General features: G+C 45.3%; 5 protein-coding genes across 8 annotated transcripts in view; 1 reads left to right on the plus strand and 4 right to left on the minus strand.

Annotated features, from left to right (window-relative positions):
* LOC126565322 (40S ribosomal protein S5) overlaps positions 1–23,322 on the minus strand; it is a 326,252-nt gene that overhangs the window by 291,323 nt on the left and 11,607 nt on the right. The gene's annotated exons all lie outside the window — the stretch shown is intronic.
* LOC126564152 (protein PALS2) overlaps positions 1–23,322 on the minus strand; it is a 536,462-nt gene that overhangs the window by 38,528 nt on the left and 474,612 nt on the right. The gene's annotated exons all lie outside the window — the stretch shown is intronic.
* Positions 574–2,685, minus strand: LOC126564282 (uncharacterized). Its single transcript, XM_050221284.1, has 2 exons — positions 1,916–2,685; positions 574–1,836 (listed from the first exon to the last, which is right to left on the minus strand). The coding sequence occupies exons 1-2, from the start codon at positions 2,616–2,618 to the stop codon at positions 578–580; spliced, it is 1,962 nt and encodes a 653-aa protein (XP_050077241.1). The 5' UTR covers positions 2,619–2,685; the 3' UTR covers positions 574–577.
* On the minus strand, positions 8,492–9,751 carry LOC126564922 (dnaJ homolog shv). Its single transcript, XM_050222048.1, has 3 exons — positions 9,603–9,751; positions 8,654–9,519; positions 8,492–8,562 (listed from the first exon to the last, which is right to left on the minus strand). Exons 1-3 carry the CDS (start codon positions 9,749–9,751, stop codon positions 8,498–8,500), a joined length of 1,080 nt encoding a protein of 359 aa, XP_050078005.1. The 3' UTR covers positions 8,492–8,497.
* LOC126565849 (uncharacterized) lies at positions 11,860–22,709 on the plus strand. The gene is made up of 5 exons (XM_050223058.1): positions 11,860–11,933; positions 19,787–20,301; positions 20,371–20,561; positions 20,623–21,100; positions 22,151–22,709. Exons 1-5 carry the CDS (start codon positions 11,907–11,909, stop codon positions 22,707–22,709), a joined length of 1,770 nt encoding a protein of 589 aa, XP_050079015.1. The 5' UTR covers positions 11,860–11,906.

Consider the following 23,322-nt stretch of genomic DNA (forward strand, 5'->3'; position numbering starts at 1 on the left):
CTCCGGATTGCTCCAGAGTCAAATGCCTATTACTCCGGAATCTACTGCGGATTTAACTTCGGATTCTAAACCAAGTCCCCTGGTCGTTAAAACTACCGGATTTACTCCGGAATAATCCCCGGAATGTATCGGAGTCGGATGAATACGATTTCGGGAAAAATCCCATCAAATGTTGGAACCTTTTTAGATTCCTGGCGAAGGTTTTGAGTAGAATACAAAACTCCTGTAATACGTTCCTCCTTTATTTCTTCCACATGCGTTGTACAACGAAAGCGCACTACAAAAAACACAACAAAACTGCAAAAATATATAAACACCAACTATACATTTTACACCACTTCTTTTGCGCACCTTTCCACACCCCCTTAGCTCGTAATGTAGATCAGAAAAAAAAATGGTGAGGGAAATCCCTCGTCTCTCTATACTATCACTTGTGTATCTGTATTCGCAATGAACCTTTACGCCCGCTTCGTTTGATTTTGCATGATCGTTTAACGCTTTTACCAAAGCTACTTCCGTTACTTTTTAGTGTGTCCTGATGTACAGCTATCTATTACCACCCCCGGACTGGTTCACACTACCGCCCACAGAAGCAGTACAGCTTGAGCCGATAGTCATCGACACAGAAGCTTTGCTTGCCGTACAGATTCGTTCGGCTAACCGTCCCTGTCAGGAAGCTCTCGTTGTTGGAATCGATCCTTACCGTCGCCTCGAACTCTCCGTCTCCGGGCTTCGTCACAAACCGGACACTGATGTCGCTAAACTTGTGCTTGGCGGTAATGTTCTCCGGTGACATCCCAACGCTCGCATCCTCGATCGAGTTCAGATGCAGCACACTGCACTGCGGATACTCGAGCAGCAGATGGTTTACCCGGTCCACCGCAAACCGTGCCGCCTGTATGACTTGATGATCATTCTTCGCCAGCGGCTTATGATCGTGACAGGTGCACCAGTGTGGAGCGATGCCCGCATCCTCACACGTTCTCGTGCCCGGTATCGGTAGAAACAAGCTAATCCCTCTCGGGATTGGTTTAGTTTCCAGCAGCTCCTCGGTCCGCTCGCGAATCGCGCCCGTCGACAGACTGGCAAGATCCAAAAACTCCTTCAACGTTTCGTACAGATCGAAGTGCGTCGTAAGGCGCAACCGGTTCCGGCGCAAGTTGTGATAAGCGGAAGGATACCGACGCACAAACCATGTCGGTAGTACGAAGATCAGAAACGGTTGCCGTTCCTCCATCATTCCCTGGTAGGTGTTGCGAAACGATCCCCACCTAATCCCATGATCACTCATCAAGATCAGCACCGTTCGGTTAAGATAGTTCGTCTGTTGTTCGTGCATAAACTCCAACACCTGCCGATAATCGTCGTCAATCAGTGCCGGATTGTTGAAGAAATCGTGCGTCATTCCAACGCCCCAAAGCAACGAAAACATCGGATCGTGCTCTCCGGACGCTTTAACTATCTTCCGCGCGTAGTCGAGCAGGACACGAGTCGGATTCCGCCCACCGAGACACAGTTTGGCGTTCAGTTTCTTATTGTACCCGACGCTCGATTCCATCTGGCGAAAAAAGTTGCGCAGATAGTAGTCAGTCGGCTGCTGACGGAAGCCCTTCTTGCCGTAGTTGAAGGTGGCCATGGCCGAACTGTCCTCGGCGTAAGCCGTCCGGTAGCCGGCCGCACCGAACTTGTTCCACACGAACTGGCACAGGTCAAAGGTACTGCTGGCGTTTGGAAGACATGCGGCACCGAGCTCCTCGATGTCAAGCCCGGTCAGGGCCGGTATCATGTTGGGAAATGTATTGTCGCCCACTTTGTTGTAACCGAACATCTCAATACCTGTTAGGAGGGGAGGAGGAAACATTGTTAGGATGAGAACACCTTACAAGGGCGCTAGGGGAAATGTTCTAATACGCACCGTTTAATGTGTTGAGTAGATAGTCGCTCGTTTGATTCATCTGCCGGTGTAGATTCAATCGCGAGACTGAATCGATCCCCAGTATCATCACATTCATCTGCTGCTCTTGATCTTCGCCCAATCGTCCGATCGGCTTCTTCCAAGGAACGAACGCAAAGTAGTCCCAGTAGAATGCGTCCTTCGAACCACCGTAATGGCAATTAACCATCACAAACTCTTCCTCTCGCACGGCGTACCGTTCCGCATAATCGAAACAGCTTGCATTGCCCATCTGATGCTCCTCCTGATCGGACACCCGTTCGAACGGTCGCACACAACACTGTATCAAGCTCGCGTTCGTCACGTTGTAGTGTCGCTCGATGTCTTCCACCGACAGCTGGAACCAGATCCACTGGTCGTCCGCTTCCAGCAGTGCCGGAACGCAGTCGATCGGTTCCGGACGCTCGACGAACTTTTGTATCTGCTCGTTCGTTACCGGAAAGCTGGGCATCTTGCACCCGACCGTGTTGACAAAGTACGAACTGTTGTAGTTGAAGTGTTGCTCGTCGTCTCGCGTTTCCAGCGCTTCGTTCCATAGTGGTGCCTCGAGTGCGTCGTAATCCCACCAGAATGGTCGCTCGATCGCGTACAGCAGGCAGGCGAACACGGTCCCCATCATCAGGAGGACCTTAAAGCGGGCCTTCTTTTTCCGCAACGGTCCCATCCGCCGATCGTTCGTCGGTAGTAGCGGTTTGTAGTGGAGCACACTGTGGCTGGAGCGGTAACGGTGTGCGAAGCTGTAACGAGCCGTGCCACGATAGGAGACGCGACAGATTAATTTACTTTTAATTTGTAATTTCTTGAAGAAACGGTTGACGGACTGGACAGAAATTGAAGTAATTGAATCTTCATTAAATGAACTTCAATGTCTCCTGTTCCTGAGTCAACCCCGCTTACCGGCTTCTCAATGCATTACTAGGATAGGACAAGTTGCTATTGATTGCTCTTTACGGTCACCGAACTTGTCACCTGACGCCTCCGACACAGGGCGAAGACGACAAGGCACCAGGCGTAGAAATTTATCTCAAAAATAGCGAAACTCTTGCCAAACAACCCATGTCCACCGGCCACGGGCGCATTGCCCCCTCTAGCATAAAATAAATCAGTAAACTTTTTTCCCCCAGTTGGAACAGCGCCAAGACATGTTCGAATTTTTCGTGTACTCGCTTCGCTTTGGCCTGATTCTTTACTTGCTGCTGTGGAAGAGAGGAGGATATGAGTTTCTTGTAAGAAATTTTCTGCCGTTTTTTTCTTTGCCATTTTCCGGGACATTCTTATCCCTGTTCCGGAAAGTCAAACTTTTGTGCCAAAACCTTAGAGCGGTGGGCGACAAAATTGTACCAAGCCCGCCCCGGCCATAAACCTAGATTGATGGTCTGTCTGGGACGGCAAACAATCGGTAAAAGGGTGGAACTGGCCAGCTGAGACATTTCATTCACAGCTGATGAACATGTCAGCATTAAATTGAAACCTTCTTTCTTCACTCATACAAAGCTCTGTACAAGGTAGTTGCCTCTGGTTAGGATTTTAATTGACAAAAACAATTATAAGACAAGTGCAAAGACGACTCTACCTGCTGCAGCCATAACACGCCGATAACCGTACCTTGGCCCGCTAGCGGATCGAATGAAGATTGGTTCTGTTGACACATCATCGCGTAGCACGCCATCAATGGCTTCCGTTTAGTGTCAAGATATGCTTGAGAGTTGCAAATTAAATTGCTTCTTGTCGATCGGCCATCGGCCAACAATAATTAGATCCACAGTGAGAAGCCTGCCATTCATCTGCAAGACCGCAGCCCACTGAAAGCGCATCAAAGAAGCACAGCGTAGAGTGTGGAGAAGGACAAGCACGGTCAGGGACGAAGGGCGCTCTTTTGATTGAGCTTTTGACGCTTAATTAAGAAGCAACGATATCATTAATTGAATGGGCGATAATGGATTATGGCATTGATTTGGTGCTGCTCGTGGTGGTGATGGGATCACAGCTAAACTTGAAGCTTTTACCCTTACCCAAAGACATATTTGGATGGATGGATTAGCTCCCTTTGGATGGAACGCTAATCCTCTGCAGCGAAGGAGAACCAAACCAGACGAGATTTTCTTCAAACAGGTGCAAATAAGGCGCAAAAATATCCAGGTCCAGCACCAGCGTCATCCACAGAAGGAGAAAGTTTCATCAATCCTTTTACCGACCTCGGTGCTACGGTCGGTTATTCATCAACCGGAAATCGCAGATGTTTGCACTACGGATCCAAAGCACTTCGGGCCAGGAGCACTTCTTGAGCTGGAGAATGAGAGTAAGCAGAGGCCGAGCAGGGTTATCTGTGGCTTACCTTGTTGTCTCAGCCCAAACCTGCAAAAGCGGACGAAGGTTGTTGACGCCCGGTTTCGCAAACGCAGAGATTAACTTTCTTCCCACAAACAGAATTAGGATGCGAAAGATGGGGCCCGCTGGGCAAAGAGACTTCCGCTTTTGGGAAATTTTTCTTTTCTATTCTTTACTTTACACTTTAAAATAAAGACACCTAGAGGAGGAAGATTATCGTTTCGCACCTTCCAAACGTAACGATTTCTTGCAATTTCTGCACCCTAGAAACGAAAATTCACTCTTTTTTCTGTTCATCCCCGGAAGGGTCACGAGGCACACATGTATCTCTGACGACTGGCGACAGGCAAAAGAGGCCTGGCGCGGTTTTGTTGTGCCCAAAAACGGCAAGAGTAGAGATATTGGCAATTAGCCGAAAGCGATGAGTTCCAGTTTTCAATTGTTTCGCCTTATCCCACGAATCATCGGAAGCAGAAAGGACAACATGACATCGCTGGGCAAGGATTAATCCCCTACAGCTATGCACATATACACTCAAGGACCAGATATCTCTCGACTGGTGCCCACCAGTGAAGGTGCTTCTGGCGCCCTTCCATTGATGTTTATTTGTTCCATATTTTCCACCAATTGATTCCATGCAGTGTTTGATCACAGTGAAACCATTATCCTTGAGCCGTGTGTCCAGAGTTGTAACGCGGGCAGGACACAGTATGGCGATGGATTACAGTATGCTTCATTACCTTTCGGCATTGTGTAGACTCCCCATTCCCTTGACTCGTTCTCTCCTTCTCTGGTGGAACCGCCTCGTTCACGGTACGGAACACTGAATCACAAATGTCATTTTACAGCCCAGTTTGAATAGGCTGCAGGGAAAGTACCATTTAAAAGCAATCCGTTTTACACACAATAAAATCCCTGTAACATTTAACTGCTTTGCTTGTAATGGACACACAGACACACACACACACACACACGTACACATACAATGTTTCCAAGGGCCTCTCGGAAGTCAGCAAAATAATAAAATCGGGTACCTCTCTAAGCTCGACCACCCGGCGGCAATGGTGGCACTTCAATAACTGAGCCAGCTTAACGGAGACGATGACGATTCGCCAACCGGAGAGAGAGAAAATGAGATTCAGGAGATTTTTATCATCATCGCACAACATTGTCGCACTTGGCACCGCCAGACTCCCTTTCCTCGGGTGGTGCGTACGACGCAACCAACAACGTGATCACCATGCGCCTCCATCCGCTTCACACCCAAGCATGCGGGCTAAAAAGCGAGAGTGAACGGTGTGTGATAGCTATCGAGAATGAATTTATTGTGCATAGATGCTTCTGTTCCGTTTGCTCCTTTAGTCGACTAGCAGGCTCCCTCCACCAGGAGAACCGGAACCAACTGCGGCCGGAGTCTGCGCCGAGAGCATTCGACTCCAGGAAGATCGAACAAGCATCCACAGAATCATCCGGGTACTAGGAGAATAACAGAGCGAGATAGGGTGCATCTGTATATCGTCATGGTAACATTCCAATCCAACCCTTCTCACTTCACGGTATCCTCTTCACTAAAGCTCTCTCACTATGAGGCTGTAGCATGATGATATGAAGCTTGCAACGATGCTCACGACGGCATGATGTTCGTGAACCGGAACTTTGGAACTAAAAAGACAAGGAGCAAAGCGAAGCATGAGATGGAGTTCGGGGCACGATTTAGAATTGGTGAAAGGGGGCGAGTGTTTTGTTTTCAAAACAAACAGATACATGTGCACAAAGATGAGTACAAACGACGACCTTGGACGAAGCGTGTGGTTTGTTTTTGGGAGGACCATTAGGACGTAAGGAAATACCGTGGAATGTGAGTGAGTGTGTGGAGGTTTTGTTGCAATTGTCACGTTATTTCCGGCCAATTCATTCCAGCGTATTGTGCGGAAAATGTATGCATAATTTCCCGGGTTCTCTAGGTTCCGGGGATGCAGGAGCTTAGATCGGTACGGTAATTGATTTCCTGTGCCGTGTTCGTGTTTTTGCGACAACAGTGGCTTATGGTACCGGAAGATTTTCAAACTGAGCGAGAGAGGAAAAAAGGCCGCTGATTTGGTTTGGTGATTTAATTTCGCAAGTTTGTACATTGTTGCGGAACTCGGCGGCAACTGCTTCTTCATTTTTGTTTTGTTTAAGCAATTTCTAGCTTTTAAACATCTTGAAATACTTGGGTACAGCGCTATCTCAGATTCTTTATCCCCGGGTATAAGACATCAGGCATGTTTCTAGCAATTAAAATGGTTGATCACTTTATGACGAACTTTACTTCGTGAGGGGCTTAAAATCATGTTTTCTTCGCCGAAATCGTGGCAAAAGAATCGTTGTCAACAGTCGACCTTCCTTTCTCCTATAGCTTAGTCGTTCGACGGTTGAACGGTTGAACCACTGGGTGCAAAACTCTTATAACAGGTTGGCTGATAAGTCTCCGGTCTGACACATAGAATGCGCCGCTAGTATTAAATGCATATTATTTTTATATAGCACCAACCTTCAAATGATTCGTGTCAAAATTTGACGTCTGTATGTCAATTAGTTTGTGAGACAGAGCGTCTTTTGTCAAGCAACTTTTGGTTGCTTGACGAACGAAAAAAGAACGAAGAAGAAAAAAGTGTTGTTCCACCAAGACAACGCACCGTGCCACAAGTCATTGAGAACGATGGCAAAAATTCATGAATTGGGCTTCGAATTGCTTCCCCACCCACCGTATTCTCCAGATCTGGCCCCCAGCGACTTTTTCTTGTTCTCAAACCTCAAAAGGATGCTCGCAGGGAAAAAAATTGGCTGCAATGAAGAGGTGGTCGCCGAAACTGAGGCCTATTTTGAGGCAAAACCGAAGGAGTACTACCAAAATGGTATCAAAAAATTGGAAGGTCGTTATAATCGTTGTAGCGCTCTTGAAGGGAACTATGTTGAATAATAAAAATGAATTTTGACAAAAAAATGTGTTTTTCTTTGTTAGACCGGGGACTTATCAGCCAACCTGTTAACTCAGCTATCGTTCACAATTTGACCGTTGTGAATCTTTCAGAAGTGTTGTTACGCACGTTAGAGGGCGCTCACACCGCCATACCCTCTTGCTCTTTAGGGTTTTATCGCAGGTTTAGTCTGTACCTCAATCCCAATCACTGTCAAAAATATTTTTCTTCTTCTTGGATTAAGGTGGGTAAGTAAAGTACTAGATCAAGCCCCCGCCACCGAATGTGGGCTCTACTACTGAACTGACCGAGGGTCCTTATTTATTTCTTGCAAAACTCCAAGGATCTGCGCCAGAAAAATTTGAATAGAGTCACTAGAGTGCTCCAAAACTTGTCGTCTGGAAATTTTGAGAGCCATTTTTTCAGAACACTCAGAATAAAAGAAAAGATATTAGGATATTGAGAAGAGATACAGCTGAATCTTACCAAGGATTAACGCCGATAGCGTTCATATCTACAAAGTTGTTCCAAACTTTACTTTTGTTCACATGTTATAGCTCCGAAAACTTCTTAGATGTTGAGATACTTCTGACATACGAAAATAGAACTGTATAGAACATTTATAGTCTTGCCATAATACCTCTGAGGAATGGACTCTGCGCATAATGCACGAAGATATTGTGCAGGATATTTGACTTCCGGATATTTGATGTGCTGTACAATGACCTCACTCTTGATCCAGTTAATTACTGTAGATTTCAGGCAAAGATTCACCCTACAAATGAGCGTTTTGAGCAGCCTTGGTTGTTCATTCCACATAAACACATGAGCAACAATTTTGTTCCGATATTGTTTTATTGACACAAATCATTATGTACACACAATCGTCGTCTTACGAAACACAAAAAACTGCTTCTTTCCCCCCGGGCAAACACATATTAGATACACAATGGAACTAATAATAAATACACCCTCCCTCATTTGCCTTTTTTATGGGACACAAAAACGGTCCAAATGGTTTATCCGAGTGTAGCAGTAAACAGAAAACAAAACAGGAAAAGCTAATTAATTAGGACAGCGTTCTTGGGGGACTTTTTCTTCAAAAACCCATCTATAGTCTCGTTGTACGTGGTAGTACAGAGCTTTGTTCTAGGTGCGCAAACACTCTAAATTTGTTATCAGCCTATTTCATTTATGGTTTCCTTTTCATGCGTAAACGTCGCACTAGAGCAGGTGTGTGATTGACACGGCTTCTTTATGAGTATCTTAGTCCATTGTACACTCGGTTGTTGGAGGGTTGATTTAGGAGGTTCTTAATATCTGAAAAAAAAACGAATCAAAAAGCAGGAATAGCATGTTATCAATATGTGTGTTTTACTAAGGGAACACAAATTTGTTGCCACCCTCTTACCTTCTTTTTCCGTGTCAGTTAGCTGCGATTTCGGGAACTCGACATCAAACGTAATGTACAGCGTACCGTGCAGATTGTTGTTTTCATAGTTTGGCATACCTTCACCGTTCTTCCTGATTCTCGCCCCAGGCCACGTCACCTTTTCCCGCGTTACAGTCACCTTGTGCCCATCCAGATGTACAATATCGAGCGTAAACCCAACCAGCGCATCCTGCAAGCTAATCGTGATGTTCGTGTACAAATCATCGCCCCGTCGTTCGAAGCGCGTGTGCGGGACGGTTTTAATCTTCAGAATCAATTCGCCCGGATCCCCGTCCATGTGTGGTTCGCCTTCGCCGGAGAAGCGGGTCTCCTGGCCATCCTCCATGCCCGGTTCGATCTCGATCTCGATCGTGCGCTCCTCGTTGACTAGCTTCACGTTCGGACATTCGTCGCACACCGTCTGCTGCATCATCTGGAATCGACCCGGGCCAAGGTTGCGTGTGACCATTTCCTGCCGACAGTTACACTTTCGCGTGCCGGATGCCGGTTTCATGACCGGTTTGTTGCGGGTAATTTCCACAAAGTTCCCACTGTACAGTTCCTCCAGCGTTACGTGAAGGTCCATCACAATGTTGGCGCCACGGGGCGTTTCACGCTGTTCCTGCCCACCGAACCCGAATCCGAAATCACCGAAGAACTGTGCGAATGGGTCCGTGTTGTCCATCATGCCCTCCTTCTTCACACACTCCTCACCGCACCGATCGTACAGCTTTCGTTTGTCATCGTCGGACAGCACTTCGTAGGCAGCGCCCAGATCTTGGAACTTTTGCGACGCATCAGGATCGTCTTTGTTTTTGTCCGGATGCAGTTCTTTTGCTAGTGTTCTGTAAAGTAAACCACGTCATCGATTGTGTGATGAGTTTAGAAAGCTAATATTACACATTGGCAGCCCAAAAAATGCACTTACCGGTAAGCTTTTTTAATTTCATTTTTGCTGGCCGTCTTTCGGATGCCCAGAATTTTGTAGAAATCCCTTCCGGCAAGTGCATCGTCAGCAACTAGCAGCAGTACGGCAGCACCGACCAGTAGGGTGTAGCAAAGATCAAACGGCTTCATTTTTGCTAAACTTAAACGGTACGGATTTGTTTTCGTGCTTTCTTCTAGTACACTAATTGGCCGCCTGAGATGGCTTTTGGGAGCGGAAACTCAAAATTTCATTTAGAAACTGAATTATAAAACTTGCACCACCTTTATCACAGAGAATTGGTCTAGTGCGGCGTGGTGTTTTTTTTTTGTCTTGTCGTGTGTTTAGCATTTGCTGGTGCTTTCTGATTGGTCCGAGTTATGTCAACGTTCGGTAGAAACGTCAAAGTTCGTGCCGGGTGTTTGAAAGGTTAGAATGAAGGGAAAAGAAGGAGAAGGGAATACTCGAAATCGACCACGAGGCAGTTTTCGAAAATAAATAACTTTTGAATTGTTTTTCTGGTGATAAATTTAATTAATCCAAAGAAGTATGATACATGTAATGCATGTCAATCGTATAAATTTTCAAATAAATTTCATGTTTGTGCCGTTCTCGACACGGCAGGACTGAGGGTCAAATCTAATCCAGACCAGGCGCCCCGAATCAACGACAACTTATGCCAAGCTGAAGAAGTTTGTAATGTAATATTAACAATACTCGAGGCAATTGGGCTTACCGTTTCCCTGTAAGCAGAACCGACGATCCAATACGGATATATCAAGTCAAGAAACCTGGACACGACACACTTCTCGAGTTTGTACAGAGCAAGTACACAAAAGGATGATCCAGAATTTATTCACAATTTTTTATGCCGACTTATCAAAAACTTCCTAAAAGAGGTCGCACCAGAAGACCTGTGACCAAAACAGGAACTTTTGGAGCTAATGAAGCTGGATCATCATGAAAATTTCCAGGATTTTTTTTATAACATTGATGTTCGTAAAGGGGTAACCCATAATTTGATACCCAAGATATCGAATTTATAGAATATCAATGTTTGCGATGTGTTTGAAGAAAACCTAGTTTATCAATTTATGAAAAACCTTCATGAAAAACAAAACAATAGTTAAGTACAAAATTCAGACCAGGGAAATGTCTTGGTCGAAAAATTAGGAAATCTAGATCCAGAGAGCGGTCCGACGGTCGCAGTCATCGGCGCCGGTCTTCGCATGGTAGGACCAGAACTCAATCCCATCCAGACCGTTGGATGCAACTACGGGGTAAGAACAAGACTTGTAAGCCATTGGATTGCCGACATGACCTAGTAGATCATTAAGTCAAGAAGGAAAAGATCCAACTTTGGATATTTGTAGAAGGAATTGTAAAACGTTCGCCATCAATTCGGATCTCAGATTCAGAGAGGTTCTTCCAACATTTTCACCTTCAAGATGTCACCTTCGTAATAGCAATCTATTATAGCACCGTGTAATAGCAATCTAGCAATCCACGAAACATTCGTGTTTGTACCGTTTCGTAATTTATCAACCGCCCACAGCAGCAGCAAACCCAGAACGTCAAAAACAGGAGCCGCTTTCTTTGCAGGAAATGTGGTCCGTTCTGCGCAAGGACACACTCCTGTCAGTGGCATCGATGGTAAGTTTGCGCTGTAACCATACCATTCATTAAGCCCCATTTGCACCATCGTACATCATTATAATCGACCTGCTGCTGGCTGCTGGCGGTGCTGCTGCTCCGGCTGGATACTACTGTTGCTGGTACTGCAACACTGTGTGTTAACTTTGGTGGTGGTGGTGGTAATGGAACTTTGGAGGAATACTGCAGCAGCCTGTACCTACTACTAGCCTGTCGTATATCCTGTACTCTGCACTGTACCGTAATTTACTTTGGCTGATTTGGTGCAAGTGACCGCAATGCCTTTGACAGTGTGATTAGTGAATACGAGCGGCTGCTATAAAGAAGAATCTATCCGCCCAGTGTATATCCGTGAGTGGGGTAGTAAAAATGTGTTCACAAGTGAATCAATGCTAGGGAGTGTGTTCCATTGGGTGGAAGTGTGAAAAAAGGGGTGTAAAACAAGTGCTAGAAAAAGAGAAACCTGTGTGAATTCCGATTATGTAGTCGATGTTTTTTTTTTATTCGCCTGTGCCGGGATTTAGCATAAATCTTCCCTATCGACCTACTTCCGACGGCGGATTCACGAGATTCACTAGGAGCATCCTTAAACCTCCACCTGCAGCGAACTTCGCACCACCTTTCGTCCCAATCATTTATGAGACAGGATTATGAATGTGGACTAAATCGATTAACATCGAGGTAAGGCAAAGGAATGAAAAGCACGTACACACTCACACACACATACACACGTAGCTTCTAGTTAGACTTGTTTCCGATTCATTGAATTCTATATCAATAATCACCATGCACCTCCACCAACCAAGTTCGCCATTATGTATTGCCCAAAGCGTGCGCTTGCGATAGAAAAGGATAGCCATACAACACATATTGTACTCGCTTATTAACTTCACTTGTTTTTTCACCATTCGTTTTAGTAAAAGGAGTGCGAAAAAGAAAGAAAAAGTTGAGGAAAAACCCTGTATTTTTTTAATCTCTTTCGCTCATCTTTTGGCATCAGAAAATGCGTTTTATCCGGAAAACGTCCTTTACCGGCCGACATTATTTTATGAAGGATTTTTTGTTGCTCTACTTGCTTTATCTTTCGCTTTTGTTTGTTATTACTTTTGCTGCCAAACTTTAACAGGTAGCCCCGACGCCATTGGCGAGAACGATGTAAGAAGCATCGTGCGTAATAAACTGTTGAATAGATCGAACTCAGCAGGCTACAGCAGCCCCGTGTACAAGTAACAGCACCCGGTATCAAGGGATGGAAAGTAGCGGCAGTAGTAGTCAACTGCCAAAAACTTTTCTAATTGTTGATCCAAGCAACATGAGCAGCAAAAGTCAATGCTTACTGTGTTGCGAAGCGAGAGAGAGAGAGAGAGAGAGAGAGAGAGAGAGAGAGAGAGAGATATGTTCAGAAGGATTAACACAAAAAAACTACGTTTCCAACATTCCTGCCAAAGTGCATAAAAAGTTATAAAATGTAAGGAGATTTAGTGTGATGGTGGCCGAGATACACAAAAAAGGGACATAAAACCTTGCTTCCTGTCATCCACCAGCTAGGCTCCAAAAAATTGGCTCGTCATTAAATGGATGGTGGCCAAATATTTTGTCACTAAGCCTCCCGCCTCTTTCTCGCTCTCTCTCTCTTTCTCTCTCTTTTGGCGCCGGAAATACATCATCGGTCAAAATATGAAATGAAGCCAAGGAATGACCGGACACCACGATACAATACCCGCGAGTCCTCGCCCGTGTTCCATCGACCCCTACGTACGCAAATCAGGGAAAAAGGGAGAAAGAGATTAGGTCGCCCCTTTTTTCCGGACAGTTTCCAGACGGAACTGGAAGATTTATTAGTGGATTGAGGCTAATAAGCTAAGCCACTAGGAATCGAAAAAGCGATGCCTACACAACAATGTTCCCCAGTGGAGGCGTTCTCGTCCAACAGAGGGCACACACACACACACACGCTTCTGGGGTCACGGAATTGGGAATGGATCGATGGCACATGAAGGGTCGTAAATTTTGTATATAGTCCCTACGCCTCCTATTCCTTCTTCGTGACAACTCCGGACACAAGCTCGTTTGTCCGCCAGGACAGGACCAATATCCTGTGCGTCCCCAGCAATGCACACGAGCACGCGTAGAGTTTTGATTTGAAATGAATTATTTTTAGCTTTACCCGCACCACACCGTCGGTCAGTCGAAGCCACACGCATGTTGCTTTGTATACAGGGTTGCTTGCTATGAAGTACTACCTTCTAAAACGAGTCCTAGAAAAAGCTGGTCAGAAATTAACGCTAAGCTGGATGGAAGTGGAAAATCGGAAAAAGTGGTACTATGTTTATAGAAATAGAACTACCCCCTGATTGACGGACCACACCAGAGCCGGCAAAAAAAAACGCAACCGTCGACCTGATGGTACATAAGGTGGTTTTTCTGAGCCACCACACACAAAATCGATTTCTTGTCATCGTCCACCAGCCACCACAAATGTTCGGAGATACGTTGTGGCGCACAAGAGAGCACCACTAGCACGGACACACAACAAACCACCACCGTGCACCGTACAATTTGAAATTTTCTTGCCCATATTATTATGAGGTACACACACGCCACTGCTGCCACGGGCTGGTAACAGTAGTTTCAATAGTTTCGACGAGCTCACAACGGACAGGAAATTCGCAGTGTTTGATTTTCCGCTCTAAGAAGTCATGCGGCGCGAATATTTGGGGCTTTTTCTTTTTTGGTGCCGCGGTTCCGGTTCATTCCTTCCGGTTGCGAACGACAAGTTTGCTAACACTTTTCCTCTTCTGCAAAGGAAGAGATCCGGCCTATCATCCGTCCGTAAAGTGAAAGTAGATTCCGCGTGTTTCGTCAGAGGAGGAGTTCGATGTTTTTTTTAGGTCAGATGTCCAACTTAAATAATATATTGTTGATGTATGAGTGTGTGTGTGTGTGTGTGTGTGTGTGTGTGTGTGTGTGTGTGTGTGTGTGTGTGTGTGTGTGTGTGTGTGTTCCGGGTGAAGGAAGCAAAGCGTTAAGGGATATCGGCTTTCTTGCCAACTTTGAAGAAAATCAATAGAAACTAAAAAAAAGGAAGGGAATACTTAGTGTGAAAGTACATAGTGCGATAGGTCATCTGTTCTAAGTGACTCCACAACATTGTAGTGATGTTGTGAGCGTTCCCTAAAAACTAATAAAACTCCATTGGAGGCGTTCAAGAGGAAGATTCTTCAACATTTGGCACTACAGGAGTCCTAGTTACGTCATACGAATGACGCCGGATGATGCATCCTGCATAAAGAAATTGACAAAATGGAACAATTAGAGTGATATTGGGGGCGATCTGGTGGTAAAGGCTTCACACATCAGGACCGGGGTTCAAATTTCATCCGCACTGTTCCCCCGCAGTGAGGACTGGCTATCCAACTACGTGGCTACCCCCGCACGGAGATAGATGGTTCAATGATGGTCTGCTTCTAAAGCTTCTTCTTTGGCACTCCATCTTAAGAAGGTCAAAGAAACAATTGATTGGTTAAATAGTCAGTTTATAGACACTTTGAGTCATTCGACTTCAATCATTTCGTTTAAAACGATCCAGACGGGAGATGAAATCTTTCCTGCTATTTGATACGAGTCCCTAACAATCCTACGAATATTCTTGTTGATATATTCTTATCAGTAGCGGATCTAATGGTGGGCGGACTAGACGGTCTCCTTGGGCTCCGACAACTGCTTGGTACAAAGGGGCCTAGTAAAAAGGGCCCCTCGTTAGCAGCTTTGCAGCAGTAGAGTGGTAGTAAGGGCCTCGTATTGAGGTCCCGCATACGGGGATAAGGGGCTCCCACAAAAGGAAGTCCCTCTCCCCCTCAGTCAGGTCTTTTCATTTGAATATGACATGGGCGTCAATATCTACACCACCTAGGGCCCCCCAAGATCTTGATTCGCCACTGATTCTGATAAGCAAAAAATGACAACTCTACTTTTTTTTAATTGTAAATATTTTCTCCTGTTTATATTATTTACTTTTATTTTATTTTGTTTGTTTTTCTGTTTTACATTGTTTCGGTTTTATTTTGTTAGATTAAAAAAAACATTTTTGCTTATCATAATGTAATTATGATAAAAAAAAAATAAAAAACTGCTTTCTTTTCGAAAATCCTATTCAATCCACAAGTGCATGTTAAGTTGTTATTAAACTTTTACTACCTAAGCACGTCATTAAAATGTGTTTTTTTTTACTTTGCTTTAAAGTGAAATTCTATTTAAACGCAGGTCCTTTAGCGCTAACATCTCTTTTTTTCTTTATTCACGTAGCTGATGATTGCTCTAATATTTCAATTAATTCACCTTTAAAAGCTTCGACCCATAAAAAGAGACTACAAAAAAGGATTCAAACCCAACCCGACGGAGCTCGTCTGCTAATGCATTTGAATGCAGTTTTTTTATTGCTCTGCCGTTGCTCTATAATCACATCACGGTGCACAGCAAACTGTGCGGAACTTCCTACTATTAATTCGAGTTTTTTTTTTGCAAACACTTTTGCTCGTTTCCCGTCCGTGGGATTTTTTCTCCTCGTAGCGTGTTTGATGCGACGAGCAAAACCGTGCGTTCAGCACGTTTAAAATCACATGATGCACAAACATCGTCCTTATCGCATTTACATAGCAAGAGCGACAGAAAGAGAGAAAATGATGGAGTAAACACACCTCAGAACCTCTGTGTCTTGCCGTGTGTCTCGTTCTTCATTTAGCAAGATGTTGACTCCCGGAACCTTCCCCGGAGCGGATGTCTCACCCCTTACACGACGACAAAAGTACTTCAAGCAAAGGGACCTGTTAAGTCTTGTAAGAGAGAGATAGAGAGAGGCTCTGGGGCAGCGAGGTACACGTCGAGTTTTTTATGCGGCATTTACTGAGCAATTTGAATGTTTGCATAAATTATACATGCAATTCTGAAGCAGACTGAAGCGGTGTGTATGTGAGTGAACAATTTGCGCCCCATCCCTCCCTATCGGGAAAAGGCGGCGAAGAACTAGATAATGATTGGGCGTATGTGAGTGGCGTACACTATGCGGTCATTGAGGGATCATCAAGCTGGCAGGCGGCGGTGCCAGCTGCCAACTAGTCGACCTAGTTACTTACTGATCGATTTGATTCACACCAGTGTTTGGGAAGCTTTAACAGTTTTGCCAGGAAATTTTTGAAATATTTTAACTATAATCTTATCACTATCAGCGAAGCACCATATTTGTGCGCAATCGACTCTCCAAATATTTAAACAAATCCCTTTTTTCAAAGTAAACAATTCAACAGTATTTACTGTACAAACAATTTACACAATGAAAAAAGGGCAAATATGGTTGACGTTGAGGAATCACTTGGTGAAGAGGGAAATTTCTAACACCACATGTCGCACATAAGGGCCTCATCGTGTGGTTCGCTCCTCAAAATAAATCGACTGAATGATTGAGTTTGCATATAGCTCACTAGCTCATTAGCATTGGCGCTTTCGTGCTCGGTTGCGTTTTAATTTTGACACAAAAATTACAAAAAATTGGAGACCCTTTCCATTAGCCCCAGCTAAAAATTTCCATTAAGGTACGGCACTCAGCGGGGTGTTTACCCTTAGTGCAGGTGTTAAAGGGAAATTGCCAAGAATTAGACCTCTTACGTTATTCTTATGGGGTCTGTTATTTGTTTTCCCACTAATAACCCACTACCTAGGCTCTACTGATGTTTGAAGGTATTTGAGGGTTTAGTTTCTTCCCTTACTAGTATGAGCACCAGAAGGAACAACCATTACCGGCTTTATACTGTTTGGTACATTCGTACTACACACATACGATTGCTTCACACTGTCCTTTGATTGGTGTCAAAAAATAAATGAAGGCATTTCGACCACTCCTAAAACATCACATTGGCCCCACGGCAAGAAAAATGGTCACCCTTTTGAGAGCAAAAAACGATAAAAAATGGAAATGGTACGACGAGCCAGTAGACGAAGGAAGCATGGGCAATAACACACCGAAGCTTATGTCTTCTAGCGTGGCGCTCCGATACCTTTCTCTCTAGCTGCTTCTAGCTAGCCTAGCCCTGGGTCCTTATTTTTTACACTTCAACTCAACCGGAGTACCGATAGCATCTTTGCTAGCAAACACCCATCATTAAGGGAGAGGGAGACCAAGGAAAAGGAAACGGTAAGGATTCGGTACGCATTTCAGATGTTTTTCGTTTCAAGAAGACTCATCGCTTGTACGTGTGTTGTGTGTTTTGAATTTATCAGGTGTTCCTTTTCGGCATCTTGTACAGCTAATGGTCATTTTAGTATGTTTACTAGCATCAACTTATAAACTTGTAACTTAATGCTTGCGATCGTTTGAATAGTTTTAATGGTCCACCAGGCGTCTCCATTTTGGGTAATGAGAACCTTTGCCTAATCATTCATCCAACCGCGCTCAATCATAATGATAGACATTAGGTTTCCGGAACTGTTAAGGATCCCACTGCGTTCCCTACAATGGGTGCCCGCTGAAGGGTAAATAGAATTAAATGGGGATAGCTTTAGACACTGCCCACCATGTTATCTAGAGGAATCGGCACGAAAGCGACAACGGCTGCTACACGCACCAGGCCTTCTTCCACACGATTTATAATCTGCACACACACACACATACACATACAGGGTGACATTTTTTTGTATTAGAATTAGAATTCCTGCGAAAAACACCAAATGCTCAGCCGCCCTCTTACACAGTCTAACGCACCTTTTACCCACCGACGAACACGCCCGACTTCCGGGGTCTGATGAAATAAGTTGCAGCACGGAATCATAGAGTGCCGCAGGAAGTGCTGGTTGGTTGCGTTTGGCGAACCTACCCGTCTCGCAGTTCCTCGTGGAAAGTGCAACGGTTCAGTCACGGTCGGACAGGCTGCAATGTGTTGCCTGTTTACTCGGTCGTACGCCGTTTTGATTCTGTCCAAGGTGCGTAGTGTGCGGCGCCGATGCGTACGCGTTGCATTATACACGATCGGTTAACCTTCGGTGACCCAGTCATACAACAGCTGCTGAAGCAAACGGTGCCACCAGTGTGCTTATCAACTTTGCTGCTACTACTACTGCAAGGCTGCAAAAAAAAGCATAACAAAACAAAAAATACGAGCTCAGTTAATACTATAGTGGCCTTTCCTGAAGTGGGTGATCGAAGTGCATATAGAAAGGGAGAGAGAGAGAAAAAAGAAAGGTGTTGCATCTATCGGCTATGCAGTCACCGGCTGGCAATCAATCCAAGCGTGATTGTCGTCTACCGGGCCCACTCCTGGTGGTTTGGAGGATGCTGTATCAGTTGTGCTTTTGGGGTGGTATGATGCTTACTACCTTTTATGTAGTGGCCGTGTCACCACCGAGGAAACCACTTCCGCTACTTCCTACCGACTGTGACCGTTGCGGAAGGGAGATGTGCTCGCGTATAGGAGGGACGACCGAGTGCACTGTGCTGATTGCAAAGTGAAAGTGAAATATTATGGATGTAGAATTGCTATCGATTGGTGCAGTATAATCGGAATAAATTGAATGTTGAATTGATTTATGCTTTAGATTACTACTTTTACGTTCCTTTGATAATACACAAAACAAGTGTTTTCTTTTTTAACTTTTTTAATAAGGGTTTCTTTTATTCGATAGACATTTTTATAGAATTTGTTTTACTTGAGATTCCCTGCCATAACTTTTTTTAGTAATTAAAATGCTTCTTTTGTTTTGCCACAAAGTGTGTCTTCAGCTAATGAATTAGCTTGAATAAAAGCATGCTAGTAAACAAAAGCAAAGGATGGCAAAGATTAATTGAACAGATATTCCCTTATCAAGCTGTTTAAGTATGGGTTCCAGTTCCAGTCGAAATGAGGTCATAATACGTAATAAATAAAAATTCAAATTGGTGGAGACATTCGTATGACACTGGACAAATATTCAAAAGTCTAGTGACGAGTTAAATATGGGCAGATTGTGGTGGTGCTGCCTGCACTGTCGTCCAAAAAACGAGCTCGTTATCCATAATGTCTCGTCACCGAAGGAGCCGCCCAGTGCCTTATAAAGTTCTGATAGATAGACTCGACTACATTGTCGATTTATTTATAGTTTGCTTCTTTTTAATGAAAAAAGCATGATCTTCAGAGTAATGTTTAATTTACTGGCAGTTATCGTTATCCGGAAACGAGAGCTAACTTTGTAATTTTTAAGGAATATCTGTTGTAAATTTTATTCCATCTATGGGATACACATCCGTATACCGTATCCGTATATCCGTAAAGGGCATGCGACAGCAGTGCTGGTCTTCAAACGGCAGGACTGTGGTTCAAATCCCATCTAGACCGACCCTCCGTTGTGAGGACTGACTATCCAACTACGTGGTATCGGATAGTTTAGATCGGAATTCGAAGGCTGGCGTTCTTAACTCTGGCACAGTTACCTGACACAAAAATCATTTTGATTTTCCACTAAACCTTGACTTGATACTATTTTCTCTCTCTTTCTGCCCTCTTTCGTAGGTGATAGTTATTTGCTTACTTTCGATCATACCATGGCCTGGTCCGAGTGTGTTCAAGATATCATGCTCCCGCGAAAGTTCGCGCGTCGTGCGCAAGATCGTCCATTCGCGCTGGCTACCGATACTAGAAAAATATCAAGTCAAGCTACCGCTCGAATGTCCGTTTCATCCGCTGCGCGACATCTTCGGCCCACAGCAGAGCGCCAAAAAGCAGCACCGGCCGAGCCAGTGGACGTGCGGTTTCTGTGGCAAAAGCTTCTTCGAGGAGAAGCATCTCGACATGCACTTCGAGAACCGGCACCGGACCAACATCAACACGGCGGAAGATGCCGTCTGTCTGGCGGACTACTGCGACATGATGCGCTGTGAGGTGTTGATCGCGAAGGACGCGACGCTTGCGTTCGGTAGCGATCCGAACGCCGTCACGACCGATATCGAGGTGTGGAGTGAAGCGACGGCATACCGGACCGCCCTAACTACATCGGGACCGCGCGATCTAGCGAAGGTGCCGGAAAGGTAGGTGATGGTTCGATGGTTCGATGGTCCCCCAAATTGTCCCACTAAATTGCTTCTCCAACCATACAGGAAATCGTTGCTACCGAAGATGCTGCAGACAATTCGGGACGATGTGTTTCGGAGCCGGCAACCGCAGCAACAGCAGGGCGTGACGTCAATGCTTCACCATGCAAAGGGTGCAGACAACTGCGATAAGAATGATGGCACCAAAGCGAAGAGCAGCAGGAAAGGGTCAAAATCAAGCGGAGATGGCAGAGAAGGTTTGTGCTGCTAAGAGATACATACATGAACAACAGTACTACCCCTTCACTTTCATTCTAGCTAAAGATAGTCCGGTGGAAGACGACGACGATGATGAAGACGATGAGGATGAGGATGAAGATGACGAGGATGAGGAGGAAGAGGAGTCGGAAAACGATAGCAATGCAACGTCTCAGTGTGAGCAGAATCTGGTCGATTCCTCACTACCGCCGGTAGATCGAAAGCAGCAGCGCCTGTCGGAGATGCAGCGCATGAAGGCGAACTGCAATGCGGACGAGATCGGTCAGCTGAAAACACGCTGCGAGGTGCTGGTGCGTGACTGTATCGTTGGCCTGCTGGTGCAGCTATCGATCGAGGACTTCCGCAACATGGAGGAGGAACTGAACCGGGCTATCTGCTGGTATCTGACCTGCGACCGGTACTGGGAGGATGGTCCGCTAGAGCAACGGCCATTCCCTTGGGGTCTTGTCTTCGTGCTCGTAATGGTGCTTTCGATGGGCGTATGCCTGTGTTACTACATCATCTGGATACTGTTCGAGTGAGTATGGTTTAGTGGGGCCAATCCCCTGGATCATGTAGCGCTGTAGTAAACGTATGCATTAACGACAAATGGAATAATTGGGTATGAAGTTGAAGGTACTGATGTTCTTTAGCCGCTTCTAGTTTAAAATCTTTCCCGCCAAATGTCTCATGACGAAGCTTAAAATCTCCAACAGATATCCTTTAAACTGAACACATCTGCTTTGGTCACAAGTCCCGACAGGATGACCTCCTGCGGGAACTTGATATAGAAGTCAAAAGAGACCTGGAGAAGTTGCTGCTCTTCCAGGATTATTCCTGGTCTGTGACTGATACCATACAATAACTTATTCTTCCTTGGTCTACGGCCATAAAGTTATCACGATCTCCATTTTCTTCATTCGAAGATGGAGTTGATAGAACGAGCATAACTTCCAGCGTTGCTGTTTGACAGTTTTTACTAGAATTCAATTTCATTGGTTCAACACTGATATTGGTGACTACCAAGCGGCAAGGGCAATTGTTAATTAGTCCATTTTGTTTAATGCATACTCTAGACTCACCGTAGTAAAATTGTAGCGTACGAACCTCCGCTCTCCGACCTATTCATTCACACCTGCTTGTTATCATTGAATCAGTTTGTGATCACTCTTCCTGCCGCTGCTTACCATTTCATCATCTTATTTAACTTAAAAATCTTTTCTTCTGTTGCTTTATCCTGAGACGCACTCATCTATTCATTTCACGATCATTGAGTGCATGTATTCAACGCTACTGCACTAATGCTAATCGCTGCACTATACTACGCCTCTACTCCTGTGTTTACTGGTTTCCCTGATGTATCTCTATTTCTTCCATTTTATCTCCCTTTTTCTACTCTCTCACCATACATCTCTGTTTATCCATGTTCTTTTATCCCTGTTTTCTTCTGCGTGTGTATGTGCCGATCTTGCTCCTTTCTTCCGTTTTTTTTATCATCAATGTGCTCTCCCCTCGCTCCCCTATCCCTCTGGTAAAACTCGGCTCCGAACCCTTCCTACTACTCCTCGAAACGAAATGGCGAGCGCAGCAGTGAAGATTTCAGTCCCGCGGCTAGCAGCCAGCTGACGAGCGCCACAGCACACGGCGGCGGAGGTAGTACCGGTGGCCATCATCTGCACCACGGCCGACACTATCTACAACCGGGTACGGGGGGTTCCGGCATCTACCGGTTGCAGGACGGTGGACATTCAGCCGCCAGCCTCAACAATCTCGGCGCGGGGACGAGCGGTAACGACATTCAACATACGCCACAGATACACGCCTCACCCGGACCCGGTGCTGGTGGATCGTCCGGTATGCTCTACACTACGGCCGACGACGGTTACGGCTATGCGGCAGGTTCCGCTGGCGGCGCCGCTCGTATGATTGGACCGGCCGGCAGTGATGGAGTGTCCTCGGCGGTGGTGGGTGGCGGCGGATCCGCCATAGCAGCCGGCGGAGGGAGCGGCGACTTTGGTGAGCTGGGACAGAGCGAACATTACATCTACGTGACGTATCCGCCGGAACTGAAGCGACGGCTGCTGGAAAGGTACGGTAGAGACATCTATATGCAGCTGTTGCGCAAGGATGTGTACGATTACTACTAGCCTGGTGTTTGTGTTTACTCGTTGTTCCTGTTTTTTTTTTTTCGTTTTCCTTTCTCTTCTGCCTATCTTTGGTCAATGTACAACAAACACACACACACACTTGAATTGTGTTTCGATTAATTTAAATTTTTTCTTGATTGTAATTGTGCGTGCGAGTGTCATACTTCTTTCTATGTCCTATCTATGGTCTGTGGATGTTTTGTTTTACTGTTTGTGATAAGTTATAGCTTTTTTTCCCGCTAGGATTGTTTACCGCTCCCGATTGTGCCTAATTTTCCTTCTTGATTGGTGCCTTTTTAAGACATCAGCATTTTGTGTTGTGTCCTAAAACCGAACCAGAGAATCAGAGTGTGAGGGAGCGGATCAGTCAGTGAGGGAGCGATGTAGCAAAACCAGAAAAAAATATCTAGTGTTAAGCAGAATAGCGAGTACCATACTGTCTTCAGCCTAACTGATGCTTGCAGAGATTAGGCAGGACACAACGCAGCAGACAAAAGACCAAGCATCCCCACTGATTACTACATCCGTATCGTAAGACCAACCTAGCATTAGGAAGAAAATGGTGGTTTCATCATCATGCAAAATATTGCAGCAGGAGAGAACAGCAAAAACA

The sequence above is a fragment of the Anopheles maculipalpis genome, chromosome 3RL, assembly GCF_943734695.1.
Source record: "Anopheles maculipalpis chromosome 3RL, idAnoMacuDA_375_x, whole genome shotgun sequence".
Taxonomy (NCBI): domain Eukaryota; kingdom Metazoa; phylum Arthropoda; class Insecta; order Diptera; family Culicidae; genus Anopheles; species Anopheles maculipalpis.